The sequence below is a fragment of the Hyaena hyaena genome, unplaced genomic scaffold (assembly GCF_003009895.1).
Source record: "Hyaena hyaena isolate Hyena2069 unplaced genomic scaffold, ASM300989v1 scaffold_558, whole genome shotgun sequence".
Classification (NCBI taxonomy): domain Eukaryota; kingdom Metazoa; phylum Chordata; class Mammalia; order Carnivora; family Hyaenidae; genus Hyaena; species Hyaena hyaena.
This window is the reverse complement of record NW_024081188.1, coordinates 970,024-985,600: the sequence shown is the minus strand read 5'-3', so window position 1 is coordinate 985,600 and position 15,577 is coordinate 970,024. Positions and strand designations below refer to the sequence as shown.

General features: G+C 36.7%; 1 protein-coding gene across 5 annotated transcripts in view; it reads left to right on the top strand.

The window, feature by feature from the left end:
• CDK7 (cyclin dependent kinase 7) overlaps positions 1-15,577 on the top strand; it is a 33,345-nt gene that overhangs the window by 12,034 nt on the left and 5,734 nt on the right. For all 5 annotated transcript variants that reach the window (XM_039256061.1, XM_039256060.1, XM_039256059.1 and 2 more), the window contains 4 exons: positions 1,737-1,847; positions 3,348-3,466; positions 6,088-6,187; positions 11,921-12,007. In XM_039256061.1, the coding sequence (XP_039111992.1) occupies positions 1,737-1,847; positions 3,348-3,466; positions 6,088-6,187; positions 11,921-12,007 (417 nt within the window). The remainder of the gene's footprint in view (positions 1-1,736; positions 1,848-3,347; positions 3,467-6,087; positions 6,188-11,920; positions 12,008-15,577) is intronic.

Sequence of the window (15,577 nt, the reverse complement as noted above, 5' to 3'; positions counted from 1 at the left end):
AAATGAATATTAGGTCTTTGAGAATTTAGAATTTCTCTTCCATATTATAACAGAATATCATCTTTTTGAAAGCTAAGTTTTTTGTTTTATTTTTGAGATTAAAATCTTATGGTTTTTCTTAATATTAACTGAATCTCAAAAATTGACAATCCAGGGATGTTAAACAACTGAAATTCTCATATGCTGCTCGAGAATGCAAAATGGTACAGCCAGTTTGGAAAACAGTTTGGCACTTTCTTAAACAGTTAAAAACACACTTAAAGTATAATTTGGCAATGCCACTGCTTTCAAGAGAAACAAAAACCTGTCTTCCCACAAATCAGTTGGTATACAGATGTTTAGTTTATTCATTATTGCCTAAATTGGAAGCAATCCAAATATATTTCATCTAGTGAACATATAAACAGACTGGTATATCTATTTAATGGAATACTGTTCAGGAATAAAAAGAAATTAACTACTCATATAAGGAACAGTATAGAGAAATCTCAAATGCATTGTATGAAATGAAAGAACCCAGACTTAAAAGGCTGTATATTATATGAATCCATTTATATGATATTCTGGAAAAGGCAAAACTAAATGAACAGAAATCAGATCAGTGGTGGCCAGGGTTGGGGGTGGAGGGAAGTACTGGGTACAGAGGGGCCTGAGGCAATTGGGGGTGTGGGGGGTTATAGAACTCTTACCTTAATTATGGTAGTGATTACACAACTGGATATGTTTGTTAAAACTCAAAAGAACTATGTAGTAATAAGGGCATATTTTTACCTAAATCTGATTTCTTTTTTTTGTGTTTACAACTGGGATTGTTCTCTTAATTTTTCTTTCTGCTAATTCCTTATTAGTGTACAGATATGCAACAGATTTGTCTATATTGATTTTGTATCCTGCTACTTTCCTGAATTCATTTATCAGTTTTGGTAGTTCTTTGGTGGAATCTTTACAGTTTTCTATATATAGTATTATGTCATCTGCAAACAATGAAAGTTTTACTTCTTCTTTCCAATTTGGATTCCTTTTATCTAAATCTGATTTGTAAAAAAGAAAATGGGAATTATTAGCTAGTATAACTTAAAAATTTAGAGATAAACTAGCTTAAGTATAGTTCACAAATAATACCATCAGAACTCAGTCTTGCACTTTAACTCAGCTCTGTTTTCTTCTTTGTTGCCTTCCTTCATGGGCATAAATTCTCAATATAGTGGCTCAGGCACTTCAGGCTCATATCCTTAGAGTTTATTTATCCCTAAGGAAAGAAGGTACTTTGTCCTTTTTCATTCTAGCAGAAGTATTTGGCCTCTTTGATTAGCTTGGCCAGGATCACATGTCCATCCCTAAACCAGTGTCCTGGACAGCAGGCTTCAGTTTGGTGGTTGGCTGTGCCCGGGTCTTATATTTACCTCTAGGGGCCACAGGTAGTAGTTGGTCCTGTTTTACATTCAGACATATGTTGAATGCTGTTATCAGAAGGGGCTGTCCATCCTGGGGCAAGACAAACAACAGATGTTCACTATCTTAGTGCCTTTTCAACAGAACAGGAGGAGAGAGATCACTAGCAAAGATACTTTCCCTGATCACATAACTGGAAATTCTGACGGTGCTGCCTAAGGAGAGTTAGGCAGTCTTTCTTAGAGATTCTCCTGTAGGATGGATAAATTTATTTTATGTTTATACATGATTTTATGTGGTATAATTTATTTGGAATAATTGTATATTATATACTGGCTTTGCAGGTAATAATAAAGGATAATAGTCTTGTGCTGACACCATCACACATCAAAGCTTACATGTTAATGACTCTTCAAGGATTAGAATATTTACATCAGCATTGGATTCTACATAGGGTAAGGTTTTTATAACCAAGTATTATTGATTCTTTATATTTTAGTCAAGTTTTATGTACCCAATTATTACATAAATGGTCTGAATATGTAAATTGCTAAAATAAAAATATAGCTGTATCATTTTATCCTACCTTCCTCTGTGTTCCTTTCAGTTGTTCCACAAGGTGGTGGTATGAGGACTCTAAAATACTAGGTGAAATTTAGAAATTGAAGAGCCCCAGTTCTTCATTTTTTTCATAGATGAAGAGCTAAGTTGCTAAGTCACCTGACCAAGGTTATATATATTTTTTCAAGATCAGTAGCTGGTAACTGACAGAGTGTTAGAATCTAGATCTTTGGTTTAACTCCAGTGTTCTTTGTGCTATACTGTTGTGACAGAAAAATAATAATACAGTGAGAGTCTAGATTAAATTAAACCTAAAATTTTTTTAGAAAAATAGTATTTCTAAGAACTCTAAAATTATATGAAATGATGAAATAAAATTGCTGAAATAGTTGAGTCATCATTAGTAACATCCAGCTGTTGAAACAAGGCTGATAATAAGTGTCCATCAACAGATGAATGGATCAAGAAGATGTGGTTTATCTATACCATGGAATACTACATGGCAATGAGAAACAATGAAATCTGGCCATGTGTAGCAACATGGATGGACCTTGAGGGTGTTATGCTGAGCGAAATAAGTCAGGCAGAGAAGGACAAATACCATATGTTTGCACGTATAGGAGGATTAGGAGGAACTTGACGGAGGAACAAGGGGGAGAAGAAGGGCGGAAATGGTGGGGGAAAGGGAGAGAGGCAAACCATGAGAGACTCTTGAATGCTGACAAAAACTGAGGACTGATGGATGTGGGGGGGGGGGATGGGCATGGAGGAGGACACTGGTGGGGATGAGCACTGAGTGTAATGTGGAAACTAATTTGACAATAAACTATTTAAAAAAAAAAAGAAAAATAAATAAATAAAAAGTACTTAGATTCCTAAAAAAAAAAAAAAAAAAAACCAAAAAGAAACAAGGCTGATAATCTAATAGGTAGATGTTCTTAAGTATTGTATTTAGATAAATAGCTAAGAAAATATAATTTATAGTCAGTAATTCTCATATCCGAAACATGGAATCCCTTTTAGGTTATTGCTAGTATTTTTTTAGTATAGATTTTGAAGGATATGCTCCTCATCCTCTCTAAATGCATAATGTTTTTATTTACTGAAGTTCAAATAGCAACTATTTGTTGAGTTCTTAATCATTACACTAGGCTCTGTGAAGCAGCGTTGTAAAGTAGGTAAATTGAAGCTCAGTGTCCAAGGCCTCACTAAAGTAATATAACATATCTTAATTGTGCTTTGGTAGGATTTTATATCAGTGAGAAAATTTTGATTATTATTTAAATTTGGGTTTTACCTTGGTACTGCAAAGTTTAAGTTAAGCCAACTAAGTGTATTATTATTATATTCTCTCTCGCCCTGCTTTTGTGTTTATTTAAAACTTCCATGTACAGGATCTAAAACCAAACAACTTGTTGCTAGATGAAAATGGAGTTCTAAAACTGGCAGATTTTGGCCTGGCCAAATCATTTGGGAGCCCCAATAGAGCATATACACATCAGGTTGTAACCAGGTAAGAATCTTTAAAAAAACTGAAAGCTTATGTTGTGTGGGATTTTTTTTTTTAATAAACTCTATGTGGGCACAGTGTGGGGCTTGAACTTATGACCCTGAGATTGAGAGTCACATCTCTACTAACTGAGCCTGCCAGGTATCTCTGTTGTGTAGGATATTAGTCACAAATGAGCATCATTTGGCTTCTTTGAAATATCTCAGCAGAGTTCAGGAATTAACTGCTCACATTTTGCTAAAAGGCGAAAGATTTATGCGATCTGAAGAGAAACCAGAGCATACTCACGTTTTGCTAAAAATACGGCCCTCTTTATGTACATTTAACCACAATGAAAAAAAATACAGCCATGTTTTCAAACGGAATTGGATTAAGTCAGTTTTACACATTTACCTAACAAGTTTGGGGACTAATTTATCTACTGAGTTAGGTTGGCTAGAACTGTAGTGGCTATTTTCTTACATATTCACCTGATTTGGGGGGTGGGGTGTCCTGTGTTTATTTTATGGGTCACTAACTGATTTCATGTTTTCGATTATTCAGTTTGAATAAAAATTCTCTGTAATAAACTAGTGCATTGATAATTGGAGTTTTCATGTTTTTAGTACTCCTGTTTTCTTAGACTTTTTATGTATAAAAACTAAAAAACCACATGAAATAGGAACAATAGATTTTATCATTCTAGTTAGGATGTCATTTGTTAATTTCTAAGAGTATTTTAAGGATGTGAGAAGATCTTTAAATTCTCCTTTTAAATTACTTTGTCACCTTCTTCCAAATAGATCTCACTGAGTGTCAGTCACCTGAGCTTTAAAGTAAGAAAGGATATAAGTGTCCATGTACATACTGGAAAGGTGAAGCCCATCATTTAGAAACTCTTAGAACTCAAGAAAATGGGCCCATATACAAGAGCATTGTATACCAGTGTTTTATATCTACCATTTTCTCATCTTGCATATCAAGAGGTCAAATTAAAATGAGGACTGAAAATTAACAGTTAAAATAATGAAATGGACATCACCCATCACTTTGAGAGGAGCGGTTTTGATGGAAGTGGTAGAATGAAAGCCTAATTGAAAGGGGAATTTTTGTTGTTTCTTAATTTTTATTTATTATTATTTAAAAAAAATTTTATTTTAAGTAGGCAATGTGTGGCTTGAACTCATGACCCCAAGATCAAGAGTCACGTGCTTTACCGACTGAGCCAGCCAGGCCCCCCGCTGTGAAAATGTTTAAGGATAAGAGAGTACGGTACACCTGGGTGTAGGTGGCTCATTCTGTTAAGGGTCCAACTTCAGCTCAGGTCATGATCTCATGGCTCGTGGGTTCAAACCCCATGTTAGGCCCTGTGCTGACAGGTTGGAGGCTGGAGCCTACTTCGTGGATTCTGTGTCTCCCTTGCTCTCTGCCCCTACCCCACTTGTCCTCTCTCTCTCTCTCTCAAAAATAAATGAAAAGTTAAAATAAAAGAAAAAAGAAAGGAATTGGAGAGCATTTGAACAGACAGCTTTTCAGAATAATGAGAGAATGTGGAGGCAGCTCCTGGAGGAAGTAGGGCCCAAAGAAGTTTTTGTTTGTTTTTTAGTTTATTTTTTAAGAATGAAGAAATAATGGTATGTTTGTATATTATTGGCAAAAGTCTAGTTAAGAAGAAAATGTTGATGTAAGAGAAAGAGGAGAGAATTTCAATACTTTTGAAAATAAGAGAACAAGGTACCTAGTGCCCCCAGTTGAGATATTGGCTTTAAAACAGTGCAGAATAGGAGTGCCTGGGTGGCTCAGTGGATTGAATGTCCAATTTCGGCTCAGGTCATGATCACACAGCTTGTGCATTCGAGCCACATGACAATTCCTGGAGCTTGCTTAGATTCTGTGTCTCCTCCCCTTTCTACCCCTCCCCCGCTCACGCTCTTTATCTCTCTCAAGAATAAATAAACATTAAAAAAAAAAACAGTCCAGCATAGTTTAGCTATAGTTACAGATGAAAAGGCAGATTGTGTGAATACAAATGACTATAGGAGAGTCTGTAGAATTTTTTTTCTTTATGTTTTTTGTTTTTTTTTTTTAAACCTAATTTTTTCTCCTCTACTCGGATTTTTTTCCAGTGAAGTTGGAAGTAAGATCATAGGCTTATGGAAAGGATGGTATTGAGAGTTTCAGGAGAAAGAAGATGTCAGTCATCTAAGAGTGGAAGAGTGAATGGACCAGGGATCTGTATAATTTTCAATATGGAACTGCCTGGTTTTACAGCCAGTTTTTCTTGAGTTAATACATCTATAAACGTGAATTTCATCATTGGGATGATGTTTCACTGAGGAGATTCCTCCAAGAAATAGTTCAATAATTTCATTTTAAAATTACAGTATTTCTGGGGTGTCTGGGTGACTCAATTGGTTAGGGGATGGACTTCAACTCAGGTCAGGTTACGGTGCCCTGTGGGTTTGAGCCCTCTGTCGGGCTCTGTGCTGACAGTTCAGAGCCTGGAGCCTGCTTTGGATTCTGTATCTTCCTCTCTCTGTGTCCCTCCACCGGTCATGTTTTCTCTCTCTCTCTCTCTCTCTTTTTCTCTCTCTCTCTCAAAAATAAATTTAAAAAAAATTACAATATTTCATTTTGTTCTCCAGGTGGTATCGGGCCCCCGAGTTACTGTTTGGAGCTAGAATGTATGGTGTAGGTGTGGACATGTGGGCTGTTGGCTGTATATTGGCAGAGTTGCTTCTAAGGGTAAGTCTAGGATTGATGCATACATTACAGTATTGTAATCAATATTCTTAAAACTTATGTAAGGATTATCTTCCCATCGATAATTCTCAGAGAGGAGTACCATTCTTAAAAAGCCAGCAAACAGACCAGTTAAAAAAAAAGACATCTCCCGCTGTGCAACCTTTTTGTTAATGTAATGTGAGATGAGAAGACCTTTCAGAGAAGATTTTACTATAAATCATTTCTATATTTGGAAATACAACTATAATAAAATCCTCATTAGGCTATAATATGGTAACGTCACTGCAGTAACTAAATGTGTTAGGATGAACTTTTGTAGTCCTGGGACATTTTTGGGTTGGGCTGTTTAAAATTACACTTCAAGAGATGTGTAAAACCAGCCACTGCAGCTGTACTATATAACTAAACCTTGTGTGAGAGGATTATTTTAGTTCTCTTCAAACAAAGCAGACATGTTGGTCCTGTAGCATTCCTCTCAACTGAGACCATCTTAATTAAAATAAGACATTGTCTCCCTACCCTGGTGGAGATAAAGATGGTGCATCAGAAACTTTTCCTTAGCTATAAAGGTTAGTTTTAGCCTTCCTAAATGATGAAGGCAAAGGAATATTGGGGAGTCCTTCTGAAGCTGAGAGTTTTTTCCTCTTTACATTCCAGATATTCCAACCCCAACTCTTTTCCTCAAGTGATACGTATTTAAAGAAATGGAAACCCAGGATACAGAAATACAGTTTTTAATTTCTTTTTTTTTTTTTTTAATTTTTAATGATTTTTATTTATTTCTGAGAGAAAGAGAGACAGCGTGAGCAGGGGAGGATCAGAGAGAGAGGGAGACACAGAATCTGAAACCGGCTCCAGGCTCTGAGCTGGCTGTCAGCACAGATCCTGATGCGGGGCTCAAACCCACAAACCGTGAGATCGTGACCTGAGCCGAAGTCGGACGCTTAACTGACTGAGCCACCCAGGCACCCTACAGTTTTTTAATTTCTTGAACACAGAAAATAGCTTCTATATACCACAGAGTTACCTTTTTCTTTTCTTTTCTTTTTTGAGAGAGAGAGGGCACAAGTGAGTGAGGGGCAGAGAGAGAGAGAAGCTGGGCTCACCTGATATAAAACTTGAATTCGCAAACCATGAGACAATGACCTGAGCTGAAGTCAGACCCTTAACCAACTAAGCCACCCTAACACACTGCAAAGTTACCTTCTTAAATATCTTTCTTAGTTTGGTGTGAGTTCTGTGATTCATTTTGGAAGCTTATGCCTCGGGATGCTTGCAGAAGAAACTCTCACACATTTAGATTTGAACATGAATAGTAATCCCTGTGCTAGTGATGGGTCCTGTGGATCAGCTGGCATGACCGCTCTGCTACTGACAAAAACAGAGTTTACCAGAAGGTTACATTGCAGGATCATTTAGTTCCCGAAAACAGAGTTCATTCATTACCAAGATAAAACCAAAATTTCTTGGCCCCTAATATTACGGTTTATCATTCCATTTAGAAGGTAAGTAGATAGAGATAGCAGTTAAGAGTAAACAGGTTAACAAGAGACTCTTAATGATAGAGAATAAACTGAGGTTTGATGGAGGGAGGTGGATTGGGGGATGGGATAGATAGATAGATAGATAGATAGATAGATAGATAGATAGATAGATAGATAGGGTGTTGCATGTAAGTGATGAATTCTACTCCCGAAACCAATATTGTACTGTCTGTTAACTAATTGAAATTAAAATAAATAAATAGGGGTGCCTGGGTGTCTGGTTGGTTTAAGCATCTGACTTCTGGTTTTGACTCAGGTCATGATTTCACAGTTCAGGGATTTGAGCCTGGCATTGGGCTCTGCACTAACACATGCTGAGTCTGCTTCTGGTTCTCTTGCTCCCTCCCTCTCTCTCTACCCCTCCTGTGCTCTCTCTTTGTCTCTGTCTTTCTCTCTCAATCTCAAAATAAATAAATAAATATTTAAAAAATAAATACAAAAATAATTTAAATAAACAGATTAGAAATTGTGGACTTCATTAGAATCATGGTTGGGATCTTATTAGCTATTGGCATTGTTGCTTCAAGGTTATGAAGAAATTAACAGACAGTTCCAATTGATGAAGAACTGTGCCATTTTGCCATACTTTAGTCCTGCATAATTGAAGAAAAATGTTTCCTATTTTATTATTTTTTAAGATATTTTCTATTTTAAACTGTTCTGTGCTCATTTAAAAATATCCATGGAAAAGAGCCTAAGTTTCCATCAAAGGACGAATGGATCAAGAAGATGTGGTTTATCTATAGAATGGAATACTACACAGCAATGAGAAAGAATGAAATCTGGCCATGTGTAGCAACATGGATGGACCTTGAGGGTGTTAGGCTGAGCGAAATAAGTCAGGCAGAGAAGGACAGATACCATTTGTTTGCACGTATAGGAGGATTAGGAGGAACTTAACGGAGGACCATTGGGGAGAAGAAGGGGGGAAATAGTGGGGGAGAGGGAGGGGGGCAAACCACGAGAGACTCTTGAATGCTGATAACAGAGGACTGATGGGTGTGGGGGGTGAGGGGGGAGATGGGTATGGAGGAGGGCACTTGTGGGGATGAGCACTGGGTGTTATATGGAAACCAACTTGACAATAAACTATTTGTAAAAAAAATAAAATAAAAAAATAAAAATATCCGTGGAATTGCTATCCACACAGTTCTGAATCTGGTGAGATCCTGCCGTCCAAACAGATCATTGAATGCAGTTCAATAGTTCAAAAGCCTTGCTGTTACCAGCATTCCGCCTTTTTTAAAGTGTTGTTTTCTTTATATATGTACTTTATAAAATAGATTCAAAGACTACTTAAATTAGAAAACAGAGGACCAACAATAAAGTGTATGTCCAGCCAAGTAATCAATATTCTTTAAATCATTTTATTTATTTATTCTTGTTAACTGTTTATTTTTGAGAGAGACAGAGCGCAAGCAGAAAGGAGCAGAGAGAGAGACAGAATCCAAAGCAGGCTCTAGGCTTTGAGCTGTCAGCTTTATTTTATAGTTCTTTCACACTACACTTTTTATGACACAGATCTCAGAAATCTAGCGGGGGTGGGAGGATAAATGAGTACCCTGTCTTTGTTCAGATTTACCACTTATCATAAATCTCTTATAGTTTATTCAAATTGAGATCCAAAGTTTACACATGAGGTAGCTCATTATAATTTAAAATTTCATATCTTAGGGCTCCTTCTGGCTCACCCTACAAGAGGAGCATGCGACTCTTGATCTCAGGGTCATGGGTTTGAGCCCCACATTGGGTATAGAGATTACTTTAAATAATTTTTAAAATATAAAGAGGGGCACCTGGGTGGCTCAGTCAGTTAAGCGCCAACTTTGGCTCAGGTCATGATCTCACAGTTCATGAGTTCGAGCCCTGCACCAGGGTCTGTGCTGATAGCTCGGAACCTGGAGCCTGTTTTGGATTCTGTGTCTCCCTCTCTCTCTGCCCCTCCTTTGTTCACATTCTGTCTCTCTCTCTCAAAAATAAGTAAACATTAAAAATATATATATACATATAAAGGTGGCTGGGTGGTTCATTTGGTTAAGCCTCTCTCCTCTACCTCTTTCTCTGCCCCTCTGCTGTCTTTCACACATGTGCATGCATGCCCATGCACTCTGTATCTCTCAAAAATAAATAAACTTTAAAAAAAATACATCATACCTAAACACCCATCCTTAAAAAATCTGACTAAAGTGCCAGCTTGCCATGAAACTAAACCTATGGTGATGAGTGTCCCTTGAGTACAGTTTTTATATCAGCAGTCTGTAAAGTAAAGAGATACATCATCTTTTTATATGAGAAGAAAATGTTAGCATACCTAAAAATACTTGTGAAATGTTATTTAATATAGCTTTAATTTTCTTTTCTGGGTGCACATTTCATACACATAATAGTCCAATGTTGTACATAGGGGTTGTATTAAATCTAGATCTAGTCAGAAAATAGAAATCCTTAATTCTGAAGACTATAGGAATGGGACACAGAAGGAGCAACCACCCTAGGACTGAGACAGCACCATAGGAAGAGGACCCCAGGACTGAGATCTAGACCTTGCTGAAAAGGGCACACACAGTGTGGCTCACTGGACGACATAGAAGTTGCTGTGGAGCTGTGTTGGCAGCAGTTGTTCATCTGCCCTCTTGCATGTAGAGGAAAGCTGTTCAGGGGAGGTTTTCTGTAGGCACTGTGCTACTCAAGCCTGTGTAGAGGGAAGCTGCTCTGTGCATTGGGCAGTGTAGAACTGCCTGCAATTGAAGGAACCTGCTGCCAGAGAAGCTGAGATACTGCAGGAGGTGTGCTGGGCAAGCAGGCTGGGAAGTGGGAAGCAGAAGTCTTCTTTGTATAATGTTCTCCAGCAGCCTCTATTGTCAGAGCTTCAGCTGGCAAAAGAAAAATACATATATATGTATATGTATGTATATTGAGAGAGAGGGCACAAATGCATGAGGTGCAGAGACAGAGGGAGAGAGAAGCAGGTTCACTCACATTGGGACTTAAACTCATGAACTGTGAATCAGGACCTGAGCTGGAGTCAGATGCCTAACCCACTAAGCCACACAAGCACCTCTAAAAGAACAATATTTAAAGACTCAGATCTGTTTTCTCAGAGAAGGCAAAAAGGGTGAGCTTGGAATAAATTGATAACTGGCTGAGTTAAATGCTGTTTTGGCAGTGTTTAGGGAAATTGTTACTGGTCCACAGTAGTAGAAATGTTGGAGACCTGGTACTTAATCTGGTCTTTTCGGTGAGTTTATGAACTTTTTGAAAGCATTTAACAGTGTGAAAGGCCTCTGTTATTCACAGTAAATTCTTTACTCTTCTACATGTTTACATAGATGTTTGAGAATGAATTGGAAAATAGTGCCTATATATAGTAAGGATTTTAATTATTAGCTTCTAATTTTTAACTTGTAATCACTTATCCTTTTAAAGTTTGTCATTATACTTCTTCAGAGAAATAGTATGCCAAGGTAATACTTAAATTAGATTGTAATGTAAATATGTTCTGCCTGCCTGCCAACCTTTGCTCACCTTTGCTTTAGCTAGAATAGTTCTCCGTTTTAGACTTTTCCTCTAGCTAACTCTATCTAATCTTTCAGCTTTGACTGCTACTTCCTCTAGGAAGCCTTCCTTGACCTATCTAGAGTGGTTTAGGTGCTGTTTTGTGTGGGCTAGGATCCTGTACTCTCACTGAAAACATCATCTTGTAGAGACCCCTTTATTTGTATTACCAGCATTCCTCACATTACGCCAGAGGAGAGCAAGGACTGTCTTGTTCCCTTCTTTTAAGTACCTACGGCTTAATTAATTAGTATAAAGCCTATTACATGGTGGTATGTGTGTTTTTTTTAATGTTTGTTTATTTATTTTGAGAGGGACAGAGAGAGAGCACATGAGTGAGGGAGTAGCAGAAAGAGAATCCCAAGCAGGCTCTGAGCTACCACCGCAGAATCCAAAGTGGGGCTCAGTTCCATGAACTATGAGATCATATACATGGTGATTATTAAAGAGTGAATAAAATGAGCAGGATGGTGCTCTTTACTTTGTTAGCAGTGTAGAACCTAATGTGGTACCCAGTATACCTCAGACTACATTATCATTTTTGTTACAGTTTAGTTTTTCTTACTAAGTTTATAGTATTATTTGTATAACTGTTACAGAACACCTGAAATAACTGTGTCTTGCTCTCTTTCAGGTTCCTTTTTTGCCAGGAGATTCAGACCTTGATCAGCTAACAAGAATATTTGAAACTTTGGGCACACCAACTGAGGAACAGTGGCCTGTAAGCCTTCATACATGTTCTTTAAAATGTAGTTAGGATTTGATATGTTGTTGTCATGTAGGTATTTCTTAAAGAAATGTACTCATGTCTTAATTTACTAGTAATATATACTTTGCAAAATTTACAGGAAATAGAAAGTTAAAATTGTGATACAATAGCCAGCTTCCGATGTACATGTTGCCCTTTCTTCATCCCAGTCATTCCCATCCCAGAGTTAATCACTGCCCATTTGGTGGGACATCTTGCTATGAAGATACATGCACAAACATACACTTACACAGTTACATATTTATCTTTTCTTGAATAAAAATAGGGTTGTGCCATATTTTTTGCAACCAGCTTGATCTTTTTACTTAATGTTTACAACTGACCTTTTTTTTCCTGACATTTGTCTTTTTAACAGCTGCATGCTATTTCATTTTATGGATATTTCATGTTTGTTCATCAACATCTTGGTGAATTTAGGGTATATTTGTAGAATTTTCACTAACAGTTAAGATGTCTCAGTATTATGAATATTTTTAATTCGTTACATTGTCTACAAAAAAATCTTGAGTCTTGAGTAAAAATTTATACCAATTTAAGTTGCTAAATTTTACATATTGTAGTTTAGTAATATAATCTCACTTGTTTATTCTTAATTAATTAATATTGTAAATTAATTAATATTAATTAAAATTGTAATTAATTTTGTAATTAATATTGTAAACCTTTAGATTTTCCTTCCTGTTATAGCCCCGTCTCCTGGAGAATAAATAAATACTAGAAAACCTGCATTTTAATCAGACTCTACATTCTGGGTAAAACTGATAAAATTTTCTGAAGCTGAAATTTAGTGGAAGGAGTTTCTTTTGTGCTATTACTTCCTCAGCTTTCTAATTATAACTAGTTTGCTATATGTGCTCATGGTAAAACCTGCTTTAGTAGCTGTCCTTTATTGATCACATTATATGCCATTAATGACAGGCTTTTCATAAATTATATTTCATTCTCCCAACAATCCTATGAAGTAGGTACTGTTAGTCCCAGTTTATTTGAGATAAGTGAGGTTTACTGAGGATAAATAATTTATCCAAAGGCTACACAGTGTCAGAGCTAGGAGTGCGGTGTGGATCTGTCTGACTCCAGAGCCATGTTCATGTTATTCTCTACAGTCCTTTTCTCTTAGACATGATTTTCTTTTTTCCCCCCTTAGACATGATTTTGTCTTTCTTTTTTAAAATTGTTTTAATGTTTATTGTTGAGAGCGAGACAGAGTCCAAATAGGGAAGGGACTGAGAGAGGAAGACACACAAGCAGAAGCAGGCTCTGGGCTCTAAGCTGACAGCACAGAGCCCAGCGTGGGGCTTGAACTCATGAGCTGTGAGATCATGACCTGACCTGAAGTCAGATTCTTGACCAGCTGAGCCACCCAGGCACCCCAGACATGATTTTCTAAATAGTAATTGCTTTATTGATATTTTTCCTTAGATTTTTGAAAATTAAACTTATTTTGAGATTATTGTAGATTTTAGTTATAAGAGATAATTGAGATACTCCTTGAACTCTGTACCGAGCTTCGTACAAAATTAGTACAATATCATGACCAGCATGCTGACGCTGATAGGATTAACATTACAGGGCATCACCACAAAGATCCTGTATGTTGCCCTTTTTTAGCTATACCTTCTTTCCTTCCACTCTCACTCACTCTTTAATCCCTGGCAATCACTGATTGGCTCTCCCTTTCTGTAACTTTGTCATTTCAAAAATGTTATAAATGGAATCACATACTATGTAACCTTGTAGTATATGCCTATAAGGTTACACATTCAGCATAATTCTCTGGAGATTCATCCAGGTTGTATATATCAGTAATTTGTTTCTTTTTATTGCCATATGGTATATATGTACCACAGTGTGTTTAACCATCCTCTCCTTGAAGGATACCTTCATTGTTTCCAGTTGGGGCTGTTACAAATAAAGCTCCTCTAAGCATTAATGTATAGGGTTTTGTTTATTTGCTTGTTTGTTTTTGTATAGAAATAAGCCTTTATTTCTCTAGGATAGATGCCCAGGAGAGCAGTTGCTGACACCTATGATAGTTGTGTAGTTAATTTAAGAAACTGCCAATTTGTTTTCCAGATTGGCTGTACCATTTTATATTCTTACTAGCCATATATGAGTAACCTATTTTCTCTGCATCCTCTCCAGCATTTGTTGTTGTCACTTATTTTAAGGATTCTGATGGTGTGTAGTGACAGTTCATTGTGATTTTAATTATCATTTCCCTAATAACTGATGGTGTTGAGTGTCTTTTCATGTGCTTATTGGCCATAGGTATATCTTTCGTTAAATGTTAAATGTCTCTTCATGTCTTTCCCATTTTTTAAAACACATTTTATTTTATTATTATTTTAAGTAATCTTTATACCTAACATGGGGCTCAAAGTCACCATCCTGAAATCAAGAGTTACATGCTCTACTCACTGAGCCAGCCAGGTCCCCTATTTTGTAATTGGTTGTTTGGTTTTTAATTCTCATGAAGTCTATTTTATCAGTTTGTCTTTTTACAAATCATTCTTTTGATTTCAAGTTAAAGAACTCTTTGCCTAGCTCAAAGATTTTGCTGACAATTTTTTTTACCTAAAAGTTTTACAGTTTTACATTTATCATTTCAGTATGTGATCCTTTTTGAGTTACTTTTTGCATTAGATGTGTGACTTTGTCAAGGGTCTGGGTTTTTTGTTTGTTGGTTTGTTTTTTGTTTTTGGCCTGTGTATGGTCCAGTTACTTCAGCACCATTTGTTGAAAAGACTTTTTCCATTAAATTGCTTTGCACCATTGTCAAAAATCAGTTGGGTAGACTCAGCAGCTGTACGGGGCAATGGACTTTTCATCCTGGAACTGTGGTCCATTTTGTTAGTAACCTTAGGGAGAAGGCCCAGGTGCTGGTGAACACTGCTGTGACTTACTTGAATCCTCGATTGGCCACATTTTGGCACTATGCCACGGTTGAGCTGGTTCCTCTTATCCCTGCTTAAGTTCCGACAACTATTCAGAGCTTGGAAAAAATAGTCAAAAGTGTATTCAAACATCTGCTGAATGTTTTGGTGGCTACTGACATGTGGATATAGTTTTATGTCTGTGAATCATAGGCAAGGATGGCATCATGGGCTATAATATTTGAAGACCAGTCTTTAACATCTGTTTATATTGGTTTATTATTTGAGTAGTCTTGGACCAGGTGTGATCAGACGGATATTTGAATAAAATAAGACAATATATGAAAACAAAAGTCAGTTGGGATCAGTTTTGGGTTCCATCTTGTGTTCCTTTGATCTATATCCCTCTGCTTGATAGCACAGTCTTAATTAAAGTAGCTATTCATTAAGTCTTGAAATCAGGTAGATTGATTCCTCCATTTCTGTTGGTTTTAAAAGTTTTTATAGGTGTTACAGTTCTTTTGACTTCCCACATGCATTTTAGAATAATCTACAGTGATTTTGTGAGAATTTTGGTAAGAATTACCTTCAACCCCACATTATTTTGAGAAGAATTTGCATCCTTACAAAATTGAATGTTCAAATC